The following is a 25195-nucleotide window of genomic DNA, read 5'->3' on the forward strand; positions in this document are numbered from 1 at the left end:
CATCAGGGGTCTGGAATATTTGGGTCGAACCGGGTCTTGCTTCAGCCAGTCCTAACCCTCCGCGAGAACTGCTGTCTCTCTTCACCTCTGTGTTAATTTGGATGGCAGCCATCTTTTTTTTTCCCTCGCTGTTCGTATCTGCATGCAGCTGGTGTTATGATCGTACAGGGCGGGCCTTTTTTCCCACTTATTGCTCAACGCCTGTCTGCTGAGCTTGTGAAATCATGTCAGCGGGATCCCATGTGGGAGGCTGCATATCTCGTTATGCTCAACACATAAGTAATGGCATCATTAACCTCTTAACCCCTCCGCCTTAAGTCTCTATCACCTGTGGCGAATTCCTTCAACCTGAAGGAGTCCACTGCCTCTTCTGTTCTGAATATGGTAGTGGAAATCTGTGGGCTCCAGCATGCTAATATTATCCTTTCCTGGGCTGGACAACTAAACTCTTCTAGTTCTGCTTTTACACACAGTTGTGTGTAAAAGTCGGCTGATTTTAAGGTGTCTCGAATTCCAGTGGTTACAGATGTAGCTGGACAGCAGTTTAAAATATGTGTGGATGCAAATGGCCCTTTTAAGAGGGTCAAATGGCCTGGCTGAAATGGTATGTAATGGCACCAGTATCTCATTACAGGAATTCTCAGCTCAATCCTCAGCTCTTCAGAGGTTAAGCTGCAAAAATACATGTTTGTTTTTAAAATTTCTAGAATTTTTCCTTTTTGTCTACAGACTGTAATCTGGCCCTTCGTACCACAGCAGGCAGTGTCTGTAGGCTATGGATAAGGAAATCACAAGGTACAGCAGTAATGAACCAAAACCAGCGTTTTTAATAGAACCTAGTAGTTGCCTCTCTGTAAGCAGTGAGAATATGCCTAGTTTTTGGGGTGACATGACACTGAGTACAAGCCACCCAGCAGCAGAGCCATTGCAGTGCATTTCTAGCCGGTACAAGTCTCTCACAATGCCCAATTTAGGACCACTGCCATTAGTCTGGCAATTACATCGCCACAGTGATTATTAAGGCCCTTCGTCACCATGGCATTCGGGACTCGGGAGCAAAAGGGACCCTGCCACCCTGACATCTTGATACGCACGCTGGCAGCGTCCGCTTGAGATGCAAACGGCACTTGGAAGGAGCCCTCCGCTTTCTTCCCGGCTCCAACAGCCCCGAATTTACATGTGGACAGACAAGTCAGCCCCTTTGTGAGGCGGTGGCCGGCCTGAATGTGATGTCATTTGCATTGCACGCCGGACCACGGCTCCCTGCAGGGCCTTCGCAATGAGGCAAAGAAGAATAAAGGAGCCACTTAATAGTGCCATGGAAACTAACAGAGAGGGGGGACTCCCGCTCACCTCTTAGTTATGGGTGTCACCCACAAAACTGCTTTATGTGCCTCAGTTCCTATTACACTGTGGCTGCCTTACAATGACACACAAGCCAATTCATACACACCAGGTCTAACATCATCTTTGGGATTTAGTTTTTTCTGTATATTCTCTGCATATTTGAAAACATAATATGATAAATGACAAACAAGTTGTGATGCTGCTTAATGCATAAAATGAAAGACCGTAAGGCACCCTCTTAATGTACTTCCAGGGCCAAAGTAAGGCCGATCAGTCGTTTCAGTCTGGCCATTAAGCAACACAAAGCAAAGCCAGCTGCTTGCAGCTCTCCTCTAATTTGGGGTGTAATAACTGTCTTCATGCGGCGGGTGTTTCTTGGCTGGACAGCAGTCTTCTGCGACATGCCTTTATTATCAACAGGCAATTTTTTTGATGGAGATGACAAAAAAATGTTCGTAGTTGGAACATTCTTCTACGCCCTCCCCACTGTCACCAAAGAACTTTTTACCCTACTTCGCGATGGCCATGCTTGGTGTGATTTTTGTGTTTTCACTTGCTGGCTTCTTTTTCCCCTGATATCCGTCGGTAGCCTCACAGACCAATTCACACACCCACCCCCAAGTGGCATTTGCTACGTGATTCTGCTGCGGAAACGCAATGCGGCAGTCGCGGCTGGCAGGAGTGAATTGTCGCCGTTGAACTCTTGTTTGGTGGAGCGTTAGCTGCAGTTACAGCCTTAGAGAGTCTGTCAGATATCACCGAGCCTGCTTCCACGACCGTGAATCATGGGGGGACTTCACAATCCCTTGGCCTCAGATAAAATGCAAATGAAGGGCCTATCAGCGCCGTCGCCGCCCGGGTGAAAGTAGGCGAAGCCAGGCTGAGCAGAGGCCTATCTCTCAGATTAGCATGAGAAAACCCACCCAAGCGCCATCTTCCTTCCTGCCATTGTCTGGCCACATTAGCAGTGAACTGTTCCCATAACATCCTCAGAAAGTCTCAAAGCACTGTCCTCATTTCAACTTCGATACCACCCCCGTGTTGTCGTCTCCCCCCCCCCATGTTGTCAAACACATCACAGAAAGAGCCAAAACTGACTCTTTCATTAAGGCCTTGCATGCCTTTCATTAAGGCATGCAAGAATATTTTGATAGGTAATTAACACTTCAACACACTTAAAGGTGAGAGATTCTTGAGTGCATGTCGTAGGGTAGAAAAAGCAGTTGAGGGGGTGTTTTAGGCGGGCCCTCTCCCTGTCTAGTCCCTGTGAAGGTTGCAGTCTCTGTGATGTTTGCGTGCCTTGCAAACAGATCTCAGGCTAATGGCTTTCTCCAGCGTTGTCAGCAGGGCCGACGTTGCTGCAGGTTCCTGTCTGGGGAAACCTCCTATGATTAAAAAAGGATGACATACGCCTCGGCCCGTTTATTAGCGTGGCTCCTTGTGGAGCCCGCTGTACGCAAGTGGCCCCTATTGCTTCCCGGGGTCCCAAGCAGCATTAATCACAGAGGCCACAAAGGGCCAAGGCCGTCCTTTCTGTCCATATTCATTTTTTTTTTTCCCTAAGTGATGTATCCATTTCATATATTAAACCAAAAACATTATTCCAGGGTAGCAAAATATCCATTAAATTTTCCCATTTGTCCATAGTCTTTGCCATGCAATGGGGAGTCCATGATTCCTTCCATAAAAAATTTTATATACTTTTTCATATATGTATTTGATTTAAAAATATTAATAAAATAATTTTTAACATGAGGCCAGCAAACTAGTTCTAGCCTAACACCTGCCCTCAGTGTCTTCGTGTGTCAAGGACTTTGCATGGAATGGTGGAGTCAGTGTTGTCCCCACAGGGTGATATCGGTGAGAGCAGGAGTTAGCATAGAAGTGCATCCAGGGTAAATGAGGACACGTGGGAGATGTCACGCAGAACCGGCTGTTATCTGCGAGCGTAGCTCCGGCTGCGGCGCTCCACACCGAATGCGCCACTCTGCGCCGAATGCGCCGCTCCTCTGACTCACTCCTTGAGCGCGGCATGGGCCACCGGAGTGTACCCAGAGTATTTGTTGTTCGCAAGAGTGTAGGCAGCGCTTTCACAACTTGGCCGCGGTTCAGGCCGCGAGTCGTGACTCACCAGAGCTGGAGCGGCCGACGTGTCGGAGGGAATCGGGGACGGCCGCTAATCGTGCGGCTTGGAAGCGGCACTTCTGGCAGCAGCAGCCCGCCGGAATCTGATTTCTAGTGTCTCTGCCATGCCGATACCACAAAACAGACATCTTTCCAGTTAGCGTTTCTTGCTGACCATACTTTTTGCCTTTTACTGCCGTCGTTTTGTAATGTATTCGACAGAAAAGCCACTGTGAATGCTTCTGTATCAGTGAAACGGGGAAAATGTTTGGTTGGACGTGCCGAGCATTCACAGATCAACCCAAGAAAAGCCATTCGTATTCTTAATTTGTCCAACTAAAGACTTTCCCTGAGGCTCATTTTCTACAAAGCCATTCCAGAGAAGATTAAAAATATAATGAGTGTGAGGTTAGCTAATGATCATCTTTCAAATACTTTATCTTTAAATGACCATAGACAAAAGTGTTTTCATTAGCAGTTTAATTCCCACTGGCTTGGTTATTACTGAAACACATTGCGCATCGCACAGAGTATATTTTGTTCGTAGCCTTGGAGTGGGTTTTGTTTATTGTTTTCCTGTGATGTATGAGATTGACCATGTGTTCCTCTTTCCTGCAGCGGTCAGTTCGCTGTGGTCAAGAAATGCCGGGAGAAAAGCACGGGGGCGGAGTACGCCGCCAAATTCATCAAGAAGCGCCGGAGCAAGTCCAGCCGGCGCGGGGTGACCAAAGAGGACATCGAGAGGGAGGTCAGCATCCTCAAAGAGATCCGACACCCCAACGTCATCACGCTGCATGACGTCTTTGAGAGCAAGACCGAAGTCATCCTCATCCTGGAGCTGTGAGTGCCGCCGCACATGCTCTTCCTCTCCCTCTTACTCTTACAGTGTGGCAGCAGTGTAGCATAGTGGTAAGACTTGTAACTGACAGGTTGCTGGTTCGATTCCCCACTGGGCCACTGCCGTTGTACCCTTGGGCAAGGTACTTAGCCCACAATTGCCTCAGTAAGGTATCCAACTGTATAAATGGATAACATGTCAAAAAACTGTAATCTATATAAGTCGCTCTGGATAAGAGTGCCTACTAAATGACAATATTGTAATGTATTGTACTCTTCCTCGCATTTTTGGAAGTCTTCAACCCAGTGGAGTGTTTAGAGTGGGAGAAAACAAAAGGCCAAATTAGGCCTCTGTTTCAAACACTTCAATGTTACAGGAATTTGTGAAAATCCAAAATTCACCATTGTAATGAGCTGCACAAAATACATTAAGTCCTGTGGTTATTTACAGAGGCTCTGCTACTGATGTGTATGCTTACCCTAGCTCCCCATACTGTCAGACACAATATCATCCATACATCACTCCACACGCTTCACCTACGCGGTTGACAAGCCGTGTTTACTGTCAGAGGGCTGTGTGAAACCAGTCGGGTCAGCGCTGTGAGCGGTGGTCTAACCAGTCGAGCCTGTTGTGGTGATCACGCACAGACAGAGCTTTACCCGTGTGCCTTTCATGTCTGCCATCTGCGCCCTCCACCTACACTTAAACAGATGAATGTGTTTTAACAGGTGAAAGAAGGGATGGAAGAGAGTGACACTCTTATAGCCCATTCCCACGACAGGTCGTTTAAAGGGCTGGAATCGCTTTGAACCTGAAAATCCCCACATTACGACCCCAGTGGGGAAACCTCAGCTCAATTAGTATAAATCTGAAGTGGTTTCAAACTGGACACCACAGGTTCTTCCAACAAGTTAAATTGCTCATTTGTTTGTAAATGGCTGGCTGGCTAGCTAGCCACTGACATACAGTACATTGGTTTCAAGATCTTTTTGATCAGCTATGGAGGAAGTGGTGGTTGCGTTTTTGGTTGCTTTTTTAGTGAGATCTGAGCAGATGACAAATATTTTAGCTCTGGAATCAATGTAAGCTTTATTAAGTTTTATTGTTGCCAGGTACTGGTTAAAATTATTGCTATTTCACTTCTTGGTACAGTATTTTAGGCTATTTTTTGTATCCTAACTTCTTTTGCTTGTTTTTGTTATGATGTACATGTCTTCTGTTGGGGGGGTGACATATTACATGTGCAAGGGCTTTACGCTCTGGGGTTAACAGGTACACGCCCTCTGCTTGGGCTGTAGAAGAAATTGTGAGCGTTAGCAAAAGTTTTTTAACGACTGGTTTTGGCAGTTCTCAGTTTGAACTTGTTTTAAGTGGCTCTAATTGCGAGCAGAGTGTTATCCACATCCTGTTGAGACCCTGTCGCTAAATGCAGTCAGTATTTGTGTAATTGTCATTTCTTTATACTACAGCAGTGATGTATAGCATGTTGTTTGTTCTACAGCCTTTTAAACAGAAAGACTGAAGAAGGCCATATTGGTGACCTTTGACCTTTGGTGACCCAATCATGAAAAAGACTTCTAAACTGTAGTTTAGTAGTAGTTGTAGTAATTAAATTCTGTTTTGTGTGTAAGGAGAGCATCTGTCAGTTTTCATCTCCATTTTAACATAATCGCATAAATTCTTTACAAGTAATATATTAAAAAATATTCCAAACTTGACATCAAAGTGACCACAGTCATTAAATTTATACAGACTCATGCTGGAGCTAAACAACCTAATATAGTTTAATCAAATTACACTCAGCAGTGGATGTTGGATTCAGATCAGTTTAAACGTGGCTTTGCTTTTTTCCCGTGACCTCGTATGCATGTGCCTCTGGGGTTTATCCGTCATTCATGGACTAATCTGTTAATGATCAAAAGGAGCAACCCCAAGCTTTCTCAGAATTTCTTGTTTGTATTTAGAATATGGTAAAGTGCAGGTTTTCATTCTTTAAACGGAATTTGTGTTTTTTTTTTTCTTGGGAGAGAACATGTTCTTTTCCTGAGGACTGAAAGGTCCTGTAAGGTAGACATGTGAAGGAATAAGGACCCGGTGTTACTGAGCAATGATTGAAATAAGTCACTTTCCCACTGGTGAAACTGAATGGAGTGGACTGAAGCAGACCTCTGTGCAAAGAAAACAGGGCTCACGTATCATAAATACATGAACAGTACTCACAGTGTGTTGAGCTGGTGCCTCAGCATGCAAACCAGTGCCTCCCTGCTCTGTTTTGCATTGTGATTTTGTTGGTATTCTAGAATGGTTTTGCCTCTACATATGTAAGCTACCTAATCAAAGCAGTGGACAAGTTAAAAGAGATGAGAGGCAGAGGGTCCACAGTGCATTTTAGAAAATACAGTGGTTCCAGGAAATGTTTCTGTAGAAGCCCCCAAAGAGAAACCGTTTATTCTTACAGAACAGGTTTTTGTAAGGTCTTCAGAACAGTCAGGTGAGGGGGGAATATGCACGTAGGCCGATGCCATAGTTTTGTCATCAACCTGGCAGGCCGGTACATGAATCATATCCCTGCAAGTGTAACGCGTAAAGTTTGTACTGTTGTGGGTGGGAAAGGAAAGCTCAATGCTAGTGACTGTTTTTTCAGCTGGGCTGCGGGTGTTTGGTAAAGCCAATCAGTCTCACGGCTCCATTATCGCACAGTATTATCTTGTCACAGCCCCACAGCTGTGCTGCCATTTCCTCTGGTTAAACAAACAGGAGCGGATCATATCACCACTCTCATATGCATGTGGAAACATTAATTGTAACCTTCAGCAAAAATAATCACCACTGGGGAAAAAAAGAGCTCATTTCTTTCACTTTAATCAGAGGGGTTGTTTATTCAATTAAATGTCAATTCTGTAAGTATACAGTCAAGTCTTATTGCCATGATAGCTGAGAAAAGGTTAGGTTTCACCTTCATGCCACAACTATAATTTTAGGCCTGTAGGTGTAAGGTACATTTAGCAACATTGCATTTTGGTGGAGGCAAACTCGTAAATTGTAGTCTGAGACATCATTCTATAAAGAGACAGGATGCAAATTGCTACATGCCGTCTGCATCTCTTTGTAGAATGAATCTCCTTTGTAGAAGGAAGTTAAATTCTCAAGGCATTTGCATGACAGACCTCAATTTTTCATGTTAGATCACCTGTAATATGCAGTTATATATAATAATAAGCTTTTATTTATACATTGCTTTTCAAACAGGGCACTCAAAGTACTTTATAAATTAGAGAAAATAAGACTGAATAGAATTCAGCCTGTTGTGTTTTTCCATGTTTGTGCAGGGCAGATAGATCAGCAGGCTTTCCTGATTGCTTCGGCTCGTCTGTAAAATGTCAATGTCTCTCCCCTCCCCCCACCGCAGGGTGGCAGGGGGAGAGCTCTTCGACTTCCTGGCGGAGAAGGAGTCTCTGACGGAGGAGGAAGCCACCGAATTCCTCAAGCAGATCCTAGACGGAGTCCTCTACCTGCACTCCAAGCGGATCGCCCACTTTGACCTGAAGGTACGGCGTGGGCAGCTGGGTTCCCCTGGGGTGCTCCGTGGTCAAAACCATCTTAGTCCAACTGCTGTGCCTGAGGCTGTGACCTTGCAGCTTCAAAGCTTCATTGAGACTATTGAGCAAAACATTCACAACATATTCATAATTGGTCACAATGCATCATATCTCCTTTTTTTATCCTTGACTCTCAAATACGGAGCTTACAGTGGCCATACATTCTACATATTTTGCCCTGTCACTCGCCACCTGCAGTTTTTGTAGCTGGAGTGTGCAGCGTAACAGTGTCACAAGTATCTCATTGACTACAGACAGTGATGTAACAGCTGTGTATTCAACTGAAGGATTTGACATTGCTTGTTAACATCAACTGCAGAACAATGCATATATTTCTCAGGTGTGTCATTGTCATTGTGCTCTTGTACAAGGTATTAATGATAATTACATCAGTATAAAAAAGATATGCAATTTATCCCAGATAAGGGCTTCTGCTGAATAAAAATAACAATATCTGTTCTCTTCCTGGGACTTAACTAAGGTGTCTGAGGTTCTTTAATATATCTCAACCATAAGTCAGCTGGGCTTTGATGGATTACGATTCAATACAGGTAATGCACTGATGCTAGGATTGTTTCCGTGGGAGGGCAGTTTTGGATTATGTTCCAGCATGGCTTGAATGGGTTTCAGCTTTCTAGAGACAACTTCCTCTGGCTTTGCATGTGATTTCCATGTGTAATGGCTGCTCTCTTCTATTGCGGTCTTTCTCTCCCCCCACCTTTCCCTTTCTCTCTTCTTCTTTCTTTGTCTCTCTCTCTCTCTCTTTCTCTCTCAGCCGGAGAACATCATGTTGCTGAACAGGACAGTGCCTCACCCACGGATCAAGCTCATCGACTTTGGCTTGGCTCACAAGATCGATTTTGGCAACGATTTCAAAAACATCTTTGGGACTCCGGAATTTGTAGGTCAGTGTCTGAGCCACCGGCTCCCCCCTCCACCGTAATGCGGGGCATCATAATGGGGCTCCTGGCACCTCTGCCCGGCCTGTTTTGACAGCCCTGCTTGTAAATGCAGCGTGAGGGAGAGTGACAGACAGCCGGAGAAGGCTCGCAGAAGGCCCACCTACAGCTGCCAAGACGCTTCCTGTCACTTCCTGTTCCACGCTTGACCACAGAGAGCACTGCACTGTTCAGAACTGGGCTGACACCAACACCCCCCTCTCCAAGTGCCCACCCTCCCCCGTCGCCCCGTCACCTAATCCATTGTTTTTTTGAGCAGCAGCCAATTGTCCTGTGGGGACTCATTGGGCAGGGCAGGAATGATATTACAGTGCAAATAAACACAGATCCTGTTTGCTGGGAGACTCTGCTACAGCAGAGGCTCCAAAGGTCCAAACACACCCCACCCCCCACAAATCTCCGTCTACCAGGCTGCACAATGAGGGGACCCATATCCACAGGGAACTCAGCAGGGAGACAGGGGGGCGGGGCTCGTGGGGACCTCAGTGCCAAATCACCTCAGTTTGGAGAATAGGGTCCCGAGCTGTGGGGTCCTCAATTCGCAACAATCCTGGCATCAGCTGTTGACAGAACGATTTCCCAGATCTTTCCCTTATTTATCTAAACAACAAACGAATGTCCCCTTTAACTGTAGACATTTATAATGTTGAAGGACAGCTTTCAAGGGACTCAGATTTCTAGAGACCCCATTAAGCCAGCAGAGAAATTTGTTGTGAAATGGCAGGAGTATGTTGGTTGCGTCTGTAGTATATTGAGATGTGCATGCTATTTCTGACAGTCCCTGTATGTCTTATTGTGCAGCTCCAGAAGTGGTGAATTATGAGCCCCTTGGCCTGGAAGCGGACATGTGGTGAGATGTTATTTCTCTTCAGTCACTGAACCCAAATCAGAGAATCTGCGCGCTGCCTTTTCTGTTGTCTAATTCTTCTGTTTTTGAATTTCAGGAGCATCGGGGTGATAACATATATTCTGTAAGTACAATCATTTTAATGGTGATGACAACAGCAAATGAATTTGATGCTCACCACATAATATAATACTTATGCAGTTTTATTATGGCCAGAGTAGCAGCTTAGTCAGATACCCACATAGCTATTTATAATGCTTGGAATTGTCCTTATGAATGATCTATTTAAATTAGATAGTGCTGCCTCACATATTAAATTGCAATCAAGAAGTTGGAGCATGAACATATTACAGCTGACAATGATCATTCCTTAGTGGACACAGCCCGGGTTTTTGTGATAATGACATGTCACGGCTCATTTGAAGCTGACAAAATGAAAAACCTTGTTCGTGCTCACAGCAAAGAGCAATCAAAACAATCGCTCCTCAGAATCGCAATCTAAAGCTGTTACTAGCTGCAGGTTATCTGTTTGTTTATGGGTACTTGTGACTGTTTCGCTAGAGTAATTTGGGGGAGCCTCTAATTTCCTGTGTGTGTGTGAGGAAGCAGCTGGTTCCGAGTGGCGCGTGAACGTGTCTGCAATGAAAACGACACGTTTCTGCTTCAGCAGATAAGCGCTTTGAGGGAGGCCCCGGCCATGAAAAAAAACAAGTCCGCCCACTCCCACATTGAAATGCAAATGATTGGTTCATGTTGAAACTCTCACTGTCCCACCCCCAGTACTCCCCACCTCAAGCTCTGTGAGTGTGTGGGATCCATGATTTGGGGTTCACCTTTTGTCTCTCCCCCCTCCCTCTTCACTTACACGGAAGTGATCATGTAATAACAGGTCTCCACAAACCAGGAGATCCCTCTCTCGACCCCTCTATCCGACCACCCCCCCATCCCCATGCCTGCTCCGCCCACCTCCCTGTCACGGCTGTGTAAAAATAGGTCCCACAATCCGGTTGTTATCACAACCTGTCACTGTGGCTCAGGTTGCTTGCTGAGAGCAGCGCCTTGATTTGTGAAATTTTAGCTTGTTTGTTCGCTCTTTTGGCACTTTCCCGTAGCTCAGGCTTCAGAGCGTTGCCTGCCGAGAGACAAGCTAATTGGCCGCCTGAACCCGAGCAGCTGCCATGTACCAATAACAAAATCTGGAGTCGCATATTTCCACAAGACCATCGGAAAACGTGCACTTTCTTATCTTGAAACATGTCAATCACAATGTTATTGTGCATGTATGCTGATTTAAACGAGGTTTTTGTTTCCCCTTGTGCAAAAATAGATATACTCGACACTTCCGTTGGGTTAAGGGTGTGCAGGTGAAATAGATGGTGTGTGTTTAAAGGTTCTGTGCTATGAGTGGCACTCTGGGTAACGGCGTCCTTGCTTTGAGGAGTCACTGTTGTTGGCTAATGTAGGAGTGACAACCACATTCTTCATAAGCTTTGTTATCCTCCCTGGGTCAGTGAATGCATCGAACAGCACACTAGCTTCAACCATTCATCTGATCCTTTTTTATCTTACTGCCCTTGTGAGCTTGCGTGCAATAAATCTCTACTCAGTGATTTTTGTCTCTTGACATTTTTTTTAAGTATTACTGTTCATTTTTCATTTCTAAGGAAAGATATTCACATTGAAGCACATTATGATGAGAGCTAAGCGGTAAATTACATTTGTTCAGGCTCCTTCACTACCAGTCTCCTTCATTTGAAATCAAATTACATTGTGCAAAGAGTCTTGTTTCATAAAGAAAGTCAAACGTGCAATTAACTGCAGGATTCTGAGTGTGAAAATGCATATCAGAATCATTTATCCCTGTGTACAATAAATGTGGAACACAGCCAACAGAACTGTCACCAGGCCAATTTGGCTGTACTTCTGACTCAGTCTCCTAAATCTTTTGTGTTCATCACCAGGCCAATTTGGCTTTACTTTTGACTCGCAGTCTCCCTTAAATCTTTTTTGTCCGCTGTTTCCCGTTGGTTGATATTTGTCCATGACGATGAATGCCTCACTTTGTGTTCTCGTGCTCTCTGGAAGCCATCGTCTTAATGCTTTATATCCGTTTCTCCTCAGTGAGCTTTGTCCTGCCCAATTTAAACGCCGCTCTGTCTCTCCCCGTCCTCCGCGTTAGTTTGAGCGGCGCCTCCCCCTTCCTTGGAGACAACAAACAAGAGACTCTGGCCAACGTCTCCGCCGTCAACTACGAGTTCGATGAGGAGTTCTTCAGAAACACGAGCGCCCTGGCCAAAGACTTCATCACGAGACTGCTGATCAAAGATCCAAAGTATGTTTGTCTGTCTTTCATTTATTGTTACTGATTTATTTATTGATTTTATCCATTTTATTTTCTTTTGGAGGGGTGTGCAGATTGAATAATAATGTTCAGAATTTTAATAATAATGTCCAATAAAATATATCCTTGGATTCATCAGAGTCAAGTGTAAAAACAAAGGCAATAATATCCTGCTGTTATCCAGCATTTAGTTTCAGCCATGACTGAGGTCTTTAAATCAACTGAATGCTCACCAAGGGGATTGTTTTAAAAAGAAGTGCGTAGAGTTGGAACTGACAGAAACCAGAGGACTTGCTGCTTAATTGAGAACAGTTTTGTGCTTCTTTGATGCCATTCATGGTATTCTGACAAAATATGTTAATGTCCTGTAAGAGCATGTAAATATTTTTACAGCAATATATCCTATTTTCTGTCTGTGTACACTAACCACAAGCTAGACCTTGATGGGTCGTAGTTCGCCATTCAGCTGGTGAAGTGGAGTGCTGAATGGGAACTAAAACCTGACTGGCGGGGAAGCTATTATCTGTGCTAGTTTCACCACAGTCCCTGAGTTATCTTCAAACATGATACTGTTTGAACAGTAAATACCCTAGGGATTCCCAGTTCATAGTCATGAATGTAGTTATCACAGCAGGCTTACAAGACAGCCACCCATAATGCACAATGCCTATACAAGTGAAGAACAGTAAAACACCAAAACATTCCTGTTCTTGGTACAAACAAGTTTAGTCTCAACATTGGTCTATTTTCCTGTTCCCCACAGAAAAAGAATGACAATTCAGGATAGCCTACAACATCCCTGGATCAAGGTTGGTCCTGTTGTTTTTGTGTCCAATGAGTGCACATTGAAACAGGCTGCTGACATGTATCACTATGTTGTAAATGGTATTAAACCCTTTCTTCTCTTCTGGTTTAGCCAAAGGACACACAGCAGGCACTTAGCAGGAAGGAATCTGCCGTAAACATGGAGAAGTTTAAGAAGTTTGCAGCTCGTAGAAAATGGAAGGTAAGTCTGTCTTTTTAAATCTCTTTTACAATAGAGGTATTCAGTTTGGGTATGTAACAGTATGTGAGCAACAATTTAATCTCTTGAATTTGCTCTCCAGGAATGGTTTAGTCATAACCTTGATCTAGCTGCTGATTACATAAGTAGGATGTCAGGTGATGTTTAAGGTAGAGCAAATGTCTGACAAATAAAAAGAGCAGATTAGCATAACTGTGTTTCCAGCTAGCGATGTGCAGTCAGGTGTCATGTTTGATCTTATTTAGCGCTAGCCCTCTTTGTCCTCCTTGGTTTCGGTTAAACGGTGTAATCACATTAGGGAAACATCACACAATTTCCCAGGCCGCAACTAAAACGTGCTGGCAAGCCAGCTACCCTAGCCTTGCAGCTGTGAACATTTGCTTTTGCACTGAGCATGACAGCAGTTTCGTGTCTGGAGATGATTTGCTCATCTGTTCTGCAGACATATTAGTTGTCTCTGATGGTTTTTTGGGTGTGACTCCCTCCTTGTTTTTCTGCCATGTTCATTTCATTTTCATTTTAATCCCATAATTAGCATTTGTCTCTGGGAAGATGATTTGCTGTAATTTGGAAAAGAGACAGGATATTTCAGAGTGCGTGAGAATCATGACAAATATACACATCTCTAAAAAAAGTTCCACTTACTTAGTAAGTTCACTTAGTGGAACCCTGTTTTCTTTCGCTGTAGACTCTCTTCATTGCATAACACGAGGACATTTGATGTCTCGCTGATGGTTCACTGTCTTTCCTCTCATCTGCAGCAATCAGTGCGGCTCATCTCCCTGTGCAACCGTCTCTCAAGGTCTTTCTTGTCCAGGAGCAACATGAGTGTGGCTCGCAGTGATGACACCTTGGTAAGACCTGTGATTAACACCGAGGAAGTGGGGAGCAATAGTGTGATTCGCTCATAACAGGCAGCCTTTTTCCATCTTCAACCAAATGGTCGCTCAACATGCAGTCTTACTGTTAACTCATCACTCAGGGTCTGCTACATGTGAAGTGTGTTTGTGCAGTAACTTGAGTCATTAACAGAGAAAATCCCTTAGCAAACAGAGTGTGGGCCTGGTCATGGACATCATAGGGTTAAATGCTGAGGCATTAAAGCCAGTGTTCTTTGGTGAGGTTGAGTCTGTGGTGTTTGTGTAAATGAAAACAGTGTTTACCAGAGAAAGAAAAAAATGAATAACCTCTGGTTTAATCCTTCACCATTACCAGTGACGAGACTCAAACACATGGCTCTATACAACCATTTTTCCACCCTGGGAAATGGTTAATGATTTGTGAACCGTTAACAGCAGGTGACTTTGTTCAAGGTGTTTAATCACCTGAAAATTTAAATGGGCTCTTCCTCCTTAAACACAGGCATTCAGATCGACTTGTTTATATATGCTAGTGGCATGAATTAAAAGAATAATGCCCCTTTTGATTTGAACCGGTCCTCTGTTAGTAAAGCAAAAAACTTGTATAAATTCCCTTGATTTGCTAGGCTGAAAGATGATGAAATTGAAACAGTGTTTACTTTTTGTGAGCTGCCCTTAATGGACCAATAGATTTATTTTTGTCATCTTTACAATTGGCTTTATGTTGCCAAAAATTAGTTTGACAAGTGTAGACCACCTCTGTGGAAGAATGCACCTTGAAATGAACAGCGTTAATCAAAAGGATACCATTGGTTGGGATATTATCGAAAAACAATTTATCAAAGATTATTTGGATGAATATGAGACTGTTTGGTGAGAAGGTGCCTTTTGAAGATACAGGATTAGAGATGTGTGGGCAGAGCGATTATCACATTGTCATCTGCGAGCAAAAATCCAAAAAGAGGCGTGAGACTATCAGTGTCATGATGCAGAATATTACAGTGCACTTTATATGTGTCTCTTCAGTAATCAATCACTTGTTCACATTTATTTAGTCTATCACCCTTCACAGTGGCATTGTCACGTCACTTTAAAAAGTGCAAAATAGACACATTCTGTAAAAATTGTGCATGGCTGTCATGTCAGGCATGGTTGGGTTCAAGGACCAGAATCTAAGTAGTTTCCACATGTGTGCTGCCTACGCCTGATAAATGTGCCACAGGTAAGATGAGTGGGTAGGTACTGTGGAAAGTTGATGGAGATATTGGGCATGCCCTTGGATCTAGGGTAAAAGAAAAACTATTATACACATATAGGCAGGCTGGGAACTATTTTGAGCAAAATCAGGAAATGCTGCTGAGAGCTGCGTGAGGAAGGCGGATTTAGAAAGCGAGGAGGTGCATCGTGTTCGGCCCACAAGGTTAACAGCAAACACGGTCATCATTTGCTGTTGTAGTCTCACAGCTTAAGTGTAACCCAGTTGCCTTGCCAGCCCTGTGATTTAACCCAATAGCATTTGTTTTAGTGAAGTCCTGTGCGCTGATGGGAGCATCTTAGACCCAGACCGGCGAAGGCATGCGGTCTGAACTCTCGGCCAGGCATCCCCTCCTCCCTGTGGCCATTAGATTCTGCCCTGCTCAGCTGAGCATTCCGGCTCTGGTGTCAATGCTGTCAAATTCTGTTGAAGGTTATTGGGTCACATGGTGGACTTGCTCTGTCAGGGGAGAGAGGAAAAAAACCAGTGCTTTCTTCTGAGGCATGTACATTATTTAATGGGATTAGCATACCGCAGGCCTTGTTTTATAAAAGGGGGGCTGTTGCAGCACACAATGGAGCGTAACAGGATTGTGGAAAACCATGACCGTTAGAAAATATTAAGGTGATGAGTACAACATGTACACAGCAGAATGTGACAGCAGGATGTGTGTTTGCAGTAAAACTGCACTGAAAGTTTCCTTCTTTTCAAAGTTCATTTTGATCTGACAAAGAGCAGCTGGAAGCTAAAATAAAGGAAATGTTGTATCTTTCCCACAGTGGATGAGCACATCTTTAGTGAATTACATTTCATGAATTTTTGCACACAACGTGTTGGGCATTTGTGTAGAACCCTGGGTTAGAGAGACCAACCGTGCTGTGTTACACCCACAGGATGAGGAAGACTCTTTTGTGATGAAGGCAATCATCCATGCCATCAACGACGACAATGTGCCGGGACTGCAGCACCTCCTTGGATCCCTGACAAGTTATGACGTGAACCAGCCCAACAAGGTGACTCCAAGCACCGCGCCGGGACGAAACCCAATAGCCTCCCCCTTAATCTGATCCAGTGGAGCCTGACGACAAGGACGCGGTCGCATTTTTTTAAAAGCAGTCTCCATTTACTTCTTTCTGTTGTTCTAAGAGCAGTCTCCATTCACTTCTTCCATTTAATTGCATGTTGTTGCATGTGATGCTTTTCTCTTCTTCCTAAAAAGCTGCTTCTTGATTACAGCAGTTTTATAGAGAAATTATGAGCGCTCGTTAAGAGAACGGTTATCTCCATTTTGTGTTATTAAATCGTCTGAGAGCCGCGTTTGAGTTCATTAGCACCTCGGTGGAAAAACTGCAGACACATTCAGAGCATGCAAGACACTTTCTGTAGGTGTGATGTGAGACAAGAAATAATCTCAGAGCACCGAGAGGAATATTATTTTGATCTTTCACACCGCTCATCACCTAGGAGAGGTGTAGCGATCGCAATAGCTGTAGCGATCACGTCAGCGTTCAGGGCTAAGAGTGTGGGGGAGGGAGTCCTTGCTGAAGTCTTTATTTGAACAGGGAAGGGAAGAGAGACTAAGGTGGCGTTAGCTTCGCAGAGAGGTCCCCGGCTGCATGCACCTGCATTAAGGGGTCGTCTCCAATCCCGCGCATTTACCCACACGAGCCCGCTCCCCCGTCCCGCGCAAATTATTGAAATCATCACCCATCGAGAAGGGAGTTTAAACTACTGCTGCGAAATGATGGAACGAAGCATGTTGCAATTAGAAACGCCGTGTAGATGATCATAAAAGAGTGAATCTAATTTAGCTGAAGTGCCCTGCCGCAGCTCAGGCGGCAAGGGGAGCTTCAGTGTTTAAAGGGGGGGGGCGGGGGGGGTTGTAAGGTTGAAAATGTGTTCATTGTTCTGTGAGTATTTCCTCACACTCAGTGGGTGTCTGGGAACGGCCGGGCCTGTCCCGGGCAGCAGGGTCTGAACCGTGTGTGTGTGTGTGTGCGCGTCTGTCTTTGTTTATAGCATGGGACTCCCCCACTGCTCATCGCAGCCGGCTGTGGAAACATCCAGATCATCGACGTCCTCATGAGGAAAGGGGCAGAGATCCAGGCCCATGACAAGGTCTGCCTTCTCACTGAACCAATAAACAGCTCATTTTAGCAAACACTTAGACATGAGGACGTCCGCAGCCCACATAACACATTCATGTGAATTGCATTACTCTAACACACTTTGATTTCTTGACATGAGTGATCATTTCATTTTTTGAATACACTGTTTGCAGTTCTGTTCAGACCTTTGCATTTTAATGTTAGCATTTTTATTAAGAAAAGTGCCTGAGCCAGTCTTTTGATAAAAGTTGCCAACAGAATAACATTATTTTTCTGATGAAGGCAACATGCTGAAACCTTGGGCTCATCTTTATAAGTAAACATTGAGTGAGCATGGTTCGTGAACGTAGCACCATGTCGTTAGGGAAAACTACATGTCGTTGGTTTCTAGCGCATTAGCCAATGAGTAACGGCGGCGTAATCAGTTCAGAGTGTGAAAGTGTCCTTCCCTCCGCAGTCTGGTGCGAACGCTGTTTATTACGCGGCGAGACACGGGCATGTCGAAACCTTGAAATTCCTGCATGAAAAGGAGTGCCCTCTGGATACCCAAGATAAGGTACCTCCATCTCCCATGCACTCTCATACGCCTGCAAAATCCCAATCAAAGTGCTGCACATCACGCTTCCCCCGAGGTGGGTCGCTTCAAACAGCCCCGGGCAACAGATTTGTGTGATTATTTCCTTTATCGGGTTATTTTCGGTTGCCATGGATATGAGTCTGGTCAGGAATCCTAACTCTTTGGCCGCTCGCGGCTTGGCAATAGCTCTGGAGATGGTCAAATGTTACTAAAATTGACTTCCATTTTGATATACAGTAGTTTCTATGTCTGATTTTGTCTGAAACTTGCAATGACTACTTTGTCAATGTTTCTGAATCCAGATTTTGTCTTAATTTAGTGTCTGTGCCTTTCTGTATATTTTTCAAATTCAATTAGCATAGTCAGTGGTCTGTTTTTACAGCTGTACCAAATTAGGCTAAGTATCTTGCTCAAGGACACAACAGCAGTGGTCCACCAAGGAATCAGCCTTGTAAACGTTATGGTTTAGCTTGTTTTGAGTCTTCATGTCACCCACATATTCAGTGATGTCATGTCCTGTTCTTGCCTCTTAGTCTGGAGAGACTGCCCTTCACGTGGCAGCCAGGTATGGGAATGTGGACGTGGTCCAGCACCTCTGCAGTATACATGCCAACCCCGACCTGCCAGACCGGGTATGTGCCACCTACGTGTTTACACCTGGGAAAACAGGGATGACGTGACTGTGGTAATTAGATAATAGACGCTAGCAGAGATAATAAAGCTTCGGAGTGTAAGGTGTTTATTGTAAGTCTACCTGTAGTGATCTGGATGGTGGTATTGAGACTGGCACTGTCTGATCTCGCTGTTTGACGTGCATGAGTGAGTGTCCAGCCGTGGTCAGCGTGTACCCTCCCCCCCCCCCACACAGGAGCAGGAGACGCCCCTCCACTGCGCTGCCTGGCACGGCTACTCGCCCGTAGCCCGGGTGCTGTGCGAGGCTGGCTGCGATGTCAACGTCAGGAACCGGGAGGGGGAGAGCCCACTCCTGACCGCCTCCGCCCGCGGCTTCCGGGACATCGTGGAGTGCCTGGTGGAGCACGGTGCCGACCTGGACTCCACTGATAAAGTGAGTCCGCCCTGCCGACACTGGCAACAGCCGTACCTTCCACAGCCAGAACCTTGTTAAAAGGCCCCGAGGGTATTTCTGTTGAGAATTCTAACCCTGGAAAAGTGGTTGGACACATCAGTCATTTCTTATTCATGAGGGGCATAAACTTGATGTGAGCCTGTATGTCAAACTAAACACTTTCCTTCTCCAGACAAATTGAATACATTTCAAGCTTCAGTGAGAGATACTGTTAATTGTATAGAGATACTGGTAATTGTAAGGTAAACTGCGGATATTATTTTCATTGAACAGCCCACAGGGTGTTTCTGCCCGTGTATAACCTTCATCACCCCTGGAGGTCAAGCATTTTTTGAAGAGAAAGGGTCCTTCTTTGTCTCAAAGGGCTCAAAGGGAAGAAGGAAAAAAATGTTTTTTCGGCTGAAACAACAGTTTCTCCAAATGAAATGCCTCTTGGGTCATCAAAGGGAGCCCTATATCAGGCAGAAGTGATGAGAGAACATAAAGCTGAAGAGTGTGTGTGTGTGTGTTTCAGGACGGCCACATCGCCCTGCACCTGGCCGTGCGCAGGTGCCAGGTGGAGGTGGTAAAGTGCCTGCTCAGCCACTACTCCTACGTGGACCACCAGGATCGCCACGGCAACACCCCCCTGCACATCGCCTGCAAGGACGGCAACTTGCCCGTCGTGTCGCTCCTCTTGGAGGCCAAGGCGAGCCTGGATATCCCCAACAAAGTGAGTCTGATACTTGGGTACGCCTAATGGCCTGTTCTATTGGACCGAGACTAATTCCGTCTGTCCACCATTTACTCTCATCCATGTGTCCCTGCGACTGCTCTAATGGACTCGTGCCAGCGCAAGACTCCTTTAAACACATAAATATAGAGTTCCACCACAGCCACTACTGGCAGATTTTGCTCTTTCAGACAGATTGCCTGGATTTTCACTCATTTCACATGGATTCTCATAGGATTCAAAGCGCAACTGATAGTTTGGCTTATTATTGGCTTTTCATTTTCAGCACTTAGTTGCTGATTGCTTGAAAAAGAAATTCTTTTTTTTCCCATTAATTCATTGATTTTAAGAAGCCAATTGGCAAGGTGATTTCTTTGCAGCTTATTGTTCTCGCACAGAGCTGAGGTGAGCTATAATCACCGAAATGGTATTACGGGGGCTTTTATTTTAGGCATTATTATGGTTTTTCTTTTGGGCATTATGAGGGTTTTTATTTTAGGCATTATAAGGGCTTTTATTTTGAGAAGTATAAGGGCTTTTATTTTGGGCATTGTAATGGTTTTTATTTTGGGCATTTGGTGACATTGTCATACCACTTCCTTGGTGTATTCGTGACAACTGCAAAGAAGTCGTCATCTCAGGGAATGCCAGCTTAAGCCTGAGGTAAAAAGGGCATTCTCAACAATTCCATCAAACTTGAAAGCCAAGGGGACAAAAATTATTCACATGAAACCTAAATGTCACAGTGGCTGTCTACTGGCAGGAAGAGAGGAGCACTAGGGTGATGGGCATTTTTGAAAGCAGCATACTGGTGTCCCTGCTGTCACTGAGAGTCCCTTACTCTAGCCTTTTTCTACCAGGGTGTCTTGGCTAACTTAATTATCTGCAACTTATTTAGTGTGTAACTTAGTGTGTAACACGCTAAAGTGGAACATGCTAATTTGTAACACACTGTGGTCTTTGTTCTTCTTCAGTATGGAAGAACTCCTCTGCACCTGGCAGCTAATAACGGAGGCCTTGAAGTCGTTCGACACCTGTGCGTTGCCGGAGCAAACATCGACATCCTCACCAACGTAAGCAAATTAATGTGTGTTTTCATGATTTATTCCCACGGAGGTCACCCTTATTTTTCCCATTTATAAAGCTGGGCTTTTCATTTTTATAGGCGATGAAATGTCTGTAAGCTGGTGTCTTGAGCCAGACAGATGGAAGAATACAGAATGATATTCATATGAGTGTTAGAGTGTAAACTGGGTAAAAGGAGTCTTAGTAAACAGCAGGTGTAGCGCTTGTGTAAGAGCTTGGAATGCATGGCACTTTATCTTCCTTTGTGTAAATATTAATGGCAGAGCTGGAGCAGCTATTGTTTCAAATCTCCTCATATTTATCATAATAATGAATCTTTAAGACTACATTTCCTCACCGTAACCCATTCCTGTAAAACTAGTTCCCACAAAGTCTTCGTAACAGCAATTTACTGGAAGCGAAAAGCAGGGAGTCATTTGTTTTGCATAAAATTTTCATACCAGAAATTAAAAGATAGATAAGGGATTGTTTTTGAATAACTTAGGGACGTGAATACAAATGATGTGCTCTAAAATAAACCTCAAGGAAGGGGAGAAATATCTGGAAAGTGAGAGTCAATATGAGCTTTGGTATCACTTTTAAGTCAAAATGCATCATGCATGCATACCTGCGCATTTCCTGAATGTACATCTGTGCATACCCAAACCACGAATGAAAGTCCATCTGCATGAGCCCACATGTTCACCTTGAGATGAGTGTATAGGATGTAGAATTTAGAGAATGTCCATCCTCTCCACAGCTCTGCCATTTTTAAGCAGCGGCGTTGAGGCGGCTCGGCAGCGTTCAGCTGTGGGGCGTTAGTGCAGCTCACACTGCGCGTTCAGCCTGCCCCTGTAAAGCCCTTTAATTAGAGAGCAGGGACTGTTTCCCAGCACCGCTCAGGTCCCTGCCGCAGGGATTACAGGTGAGGCGTGCGATGAGCACCAGCCTTTCCTGCCCGCTCCAGACCAGAGCAATCAATAACGCTCGCTATACCGCTCCCTGATCACAGTGGAATTGCACTCAATCTACTCGCTAGGGCTGTACATCCATCTCTTCTATAGCAGAAATGGCAAAAAATGCATGTATATACAAGAGGGGAAACAATTCTGGGTTTTGTCTGACCTTCCTGTATTTTATAGCATTAATATTGTATGACAAATGGATGCACTAGGCATGTGTAATATATGAAAAGAATATTAAGATGTACAATTCATTCTTCATGGACTTAGGGTCAGGCATGTCTCAGAAACATTATTCTGCAACAGATCATTACATTTAATAATGAAAAACTACATAGAATGATGTCCTGTGTACTGCACCTTTCTTGGATATTATGAGTGTCGTTTTTGACTGTGTGGTTTGCAATGGTTTGCATGCAAACAATGGTTTGCATGCTCAGGAAGTGGTCCACAATTAAATGTATGTTGACAGTATTGTGTCTTGCTACGTGAATGACCGGTCTTGCCAAGATGGAAGAAGTCTGTTTCAACTCAAGGACTTTATTCCATGAAATGTCAGAACACTTCAAGCGTCCTTGAGATGTTTAACCGTCAACAATTTTTTTTTCCGTTTTTGAGGACCGTTAAAAATCAATTTTAGAATTGCGAATCTGTGCGCTCGCAGCCGTGGCTCTTGAGAGAGGGAGAGAAATAGAGAGGGAGGAGAGGGGGGGGGAGGGAGAAGAGCAGCTCTGTTTAAAGAGCTCCGCTTGTGTAGTCACTCTCCAGCACACAGTAATTGGCAGCAGAGCGTCCTGTTTAATCGCAGGCTTATTAGACAGATGAATAATTACAGTCTGGTGGGCCGTTTCTCCTCCTCCCTTTATTCTGGGATGCGTTTGAACACGGGTGCTTCTCACCTCTGTCAGAGGTACCCCATTGGGTCCTCTTTCATTACTGTTTGTGATGAGTTTTCAGAATTCATTTCAGATAAGAATTCTCACTCAGCAAATCTGCTTAATGTATTCCTATGGGGCTTGGCATAGAGAAGCATGCAGAATGACTTCAACCTCAGCTTTCAGTCTCAGATGTGCCTGTCTGGTATAGAGCAACATCACACACCTGCATTCATGTCAAGCGTGAATGTTGGCCCTTTGACCTTTGCCATCGTCACATGACCTGACTTACATTAATGCTCGGACATTACTCATGTACAATCAGGGCACGCACAGACATACTCGCACTTAGAGCCAATGATCAGCTGCCAGTGAGGCAGCTTGATTTGTTAATGACCGAGCCTTCCCGGAGAGCTAAATCCATTTCTCAAGACAAAGTAATGATTTGGCCAAATGTCTTCCTTTTAAATCGCATCCTTCCCAGAGAGCACAGTCAGCGCAGCATGCGGATACCACGCGGTTGAAAAGGAGGTTGACACAGGCCAGGGGCGTTCGGATGGTGCGGGTCATTAGACTATTGATTCGCACGCGGTAATAAGCAGCGGTTCCCCCATGGCCACCGCACCGCGCCCCTGTCCCGTCATCCCTGTGTGGTGGCTCCGCACCCAGCAGGGGGGAAGCGCCCAGGTGGAAGTCAATACCTCTTTTCTCAGGAGATGATTGGGCTCAGGAGAGGGAGGCTTCACAGCACGGCGCCGCCAGCGATGAGCTTCTGAGAGCATTAGAGCGCTCGTCGGAGGATAGATGGGGTAATGTAGCACAGATAGGGGGACCGTAACGGGACGCGAGGGGAGCGGTGCACCCCGCCGTGCGCAGACGGCCCTCACCCGACGGCCCGAGGACAGTCACATCGTGCGGTAGCGCAGCGTCCGCTGCTGTTAAAGTTCCCTGTGGGTGATCGATCACTGTCACTCTGTACTGACAGGACGGGAAGTCGGCCGAAGACCTGGCCATGATCGAGCAGCACGAGCCCATCGCCGTCCTGCTGGGAAAGCTGAAAAAGGTAACGGCAGGAGAGCCTGCTCTGAATCACATCCATCCGGTTACTGTGATACAGCCACAAGGATAACCCTGTGTCCTGATGTAAACTGTTACAGTAACATTTCACATTAGCTCTCTTTATTTTTAATGTGACTCCATTCTGGTTAATGGATGTCTAACCCATTGCACGCCTGCCCTATACACAGCAGTGCATCTCTCTGATGTCACTGTCTGGCTATGAATTATGCTAATCTCATATCCTGTGGTAGTACTGAGGAGTTGTCCTCAATATTCCACGCCTGAAAGTCATTACATCATTGTTTCGGTGGCGTATCGTCAATTAGAGGTGGAGATCACATTACTCCGTGGCATTGAATTCATTAGAGCTGAATTAATCGCGCCGCCTGATGTGTTATTAAAAAACCACCCCGATTTAATTCACACTCCAAATTTAAATTAATGATGCATTTCAGATCGCTAGGCTACTGCAGGCATAAGTCACTCTATACCATGGCAGGGGAAATCAGGAGTAAACAAAATGACTGTAATAGAAAGTTAATGAGGGATAATTGGCTTAAGGATCATTTTAAGGGATCGCATAGTTCCTTATAGAGCATTAAAACATTTCCACGGAACCCTGTGTGTGCTGTCTGAGTGTGACTCAAACTGTCACTGTGGGAGCTTTTCCATTAGAAATGCTTCATACACTCAGGCTTTACTATAGTGATATGTCCTCAGTGTCTGAAATGCTGACATAAAATAAATGACATACAGCACTTTAATCTTGCCTCATCTGATATATTACTGGAAGGCGGTATTGCACTTTGGCTCCGATTGCCGAAATTGTTTCATTATTGCAGCAATTAATGTGTTGAGCACAGCACTGGATATTATAGCATTATGTGATGGACTGACACATGTTATGTCCTGTACATACTGTCATTCAGTTGCCAGACTGTATGCTTTTATGTGCCTTTTTATGTACTGAGTGTTAGGCAAATGTCCAAACGCAAGTGTAAAGCATGATCTCACTCCCCGTCCCTGCGCGTGATTGGTCGCTCTCAGGACACGCACAAAGGCAGCTACATCCAGCAGCTGCGGCCGACGCAGACCCCGCAGCCCCGGATCAAGATGAAGCTGTTTGGCCACTCGGGCTCGGGGAAGAGCACCCTGCTGGACTCGCTCAAGTGCGGCATTCTGCGCAGCTTCTTCAGGAGGCGGAGGCCGCGGATCTCCTCCACCAACTCCTCACGCTTCCCCCCCTCCCCCGTCTCCTCCAAACCCGCAGGTACGCGGCTCCCGCCCCCGCTCGCACGCCGCCTTCCTGTTGGCTCCTTTGCAGATATTCGAGTTCTGCAACTTGCTCATTTGTTTCATTTGCGGGTATTTATCAGGGATTAGGCTGGCCTGAAATGAAAGGGAATAGCATTAGCTAAAATATCCACAGCCTGCTATTTTGGTCAGTTGAGCAGTTTCATATATATATATATATATATATATATATATATATATATATATAAGACATTCCTCCTTCAGAAATGCAAGCACATCTGCACTCAAACATCGAAGCACAG

General features: G+C 45.0%; 1 protein-coding gene across 1 annotated transcript in view; it reads left to right on the forward strand.

Annotated features, from left to right (window-relative positions):
* dapk1 (death-associated protein kinase 1) overlaps positions 1-25195 on the forward strand; it is a 49410-nt gene that overhangs the window by 18386 nt on the left and 5829 nt on the right. The window contains exons 3-20 of the mRNA XM_036526546.1: positions 4090-4311; positions 7719-7857; positions 8684-8813; positions 9669-9717; positions 9812-9838; positions 11894-12046; positions 12819-12864; positions 12972-13061; positions 13841-13933; positions 16088-16207; positions 17214-17312; positions 17760-17858; positions 18413-18511; positions 18748-18945; positions 19481-19678; positions 20653-20751; positions 23566-23643; positions 24687-24909. Coding sequence (XP_036382439.1) covers positions 4090-4311; positions 7719-7857; positions 8684-8813; positions 9669-9717; positions 9812-9838; positions 11894-12046; positions 12819-12864; positions 12972-13061; positions 13841-13933; positions 16088-16207; positions 17214-17312; positions 17760-17858; positions 18413-18511; positions 18748-18945; positions 19481-19678; positions 20653-20751; positions 23566-23643; positions 24687-24909 — 2162 coding nt within the window. The remainder of the gene's footprint in view (positions 1-4089; positions 4312-7718; positions 7858-8683; positions 8814-9668; positions 9718-9811; positions 9839-11893; positions 12047-12818; positions 12865-12971; positions 13062-13840; positions 13934-16087; positions 16208-17213; positions 17313-17759; positions 17859-18412; positions 18512-18747; positions 18946-19480; positions 19679-20652; positions 20752-23565; positions 23644-24686; positions 24910-25195) is intronic.

This window comes from Megalops cyprinoides, chromosome 4, assembly GCF_013368585.1.
Source record: "Megalops cyprinoides isolate fMegCyp1 chromosome 4, fMegCyp1.pri, whole genome shotgun sequence".
Classification (NCBI taxonomy): domain Eukaryota; kingdom Metazoa; phylum Chordata; class Actinopteri; order Elopiformes; family Megalopidae; genus Megalops; species Megalops cyprinoides.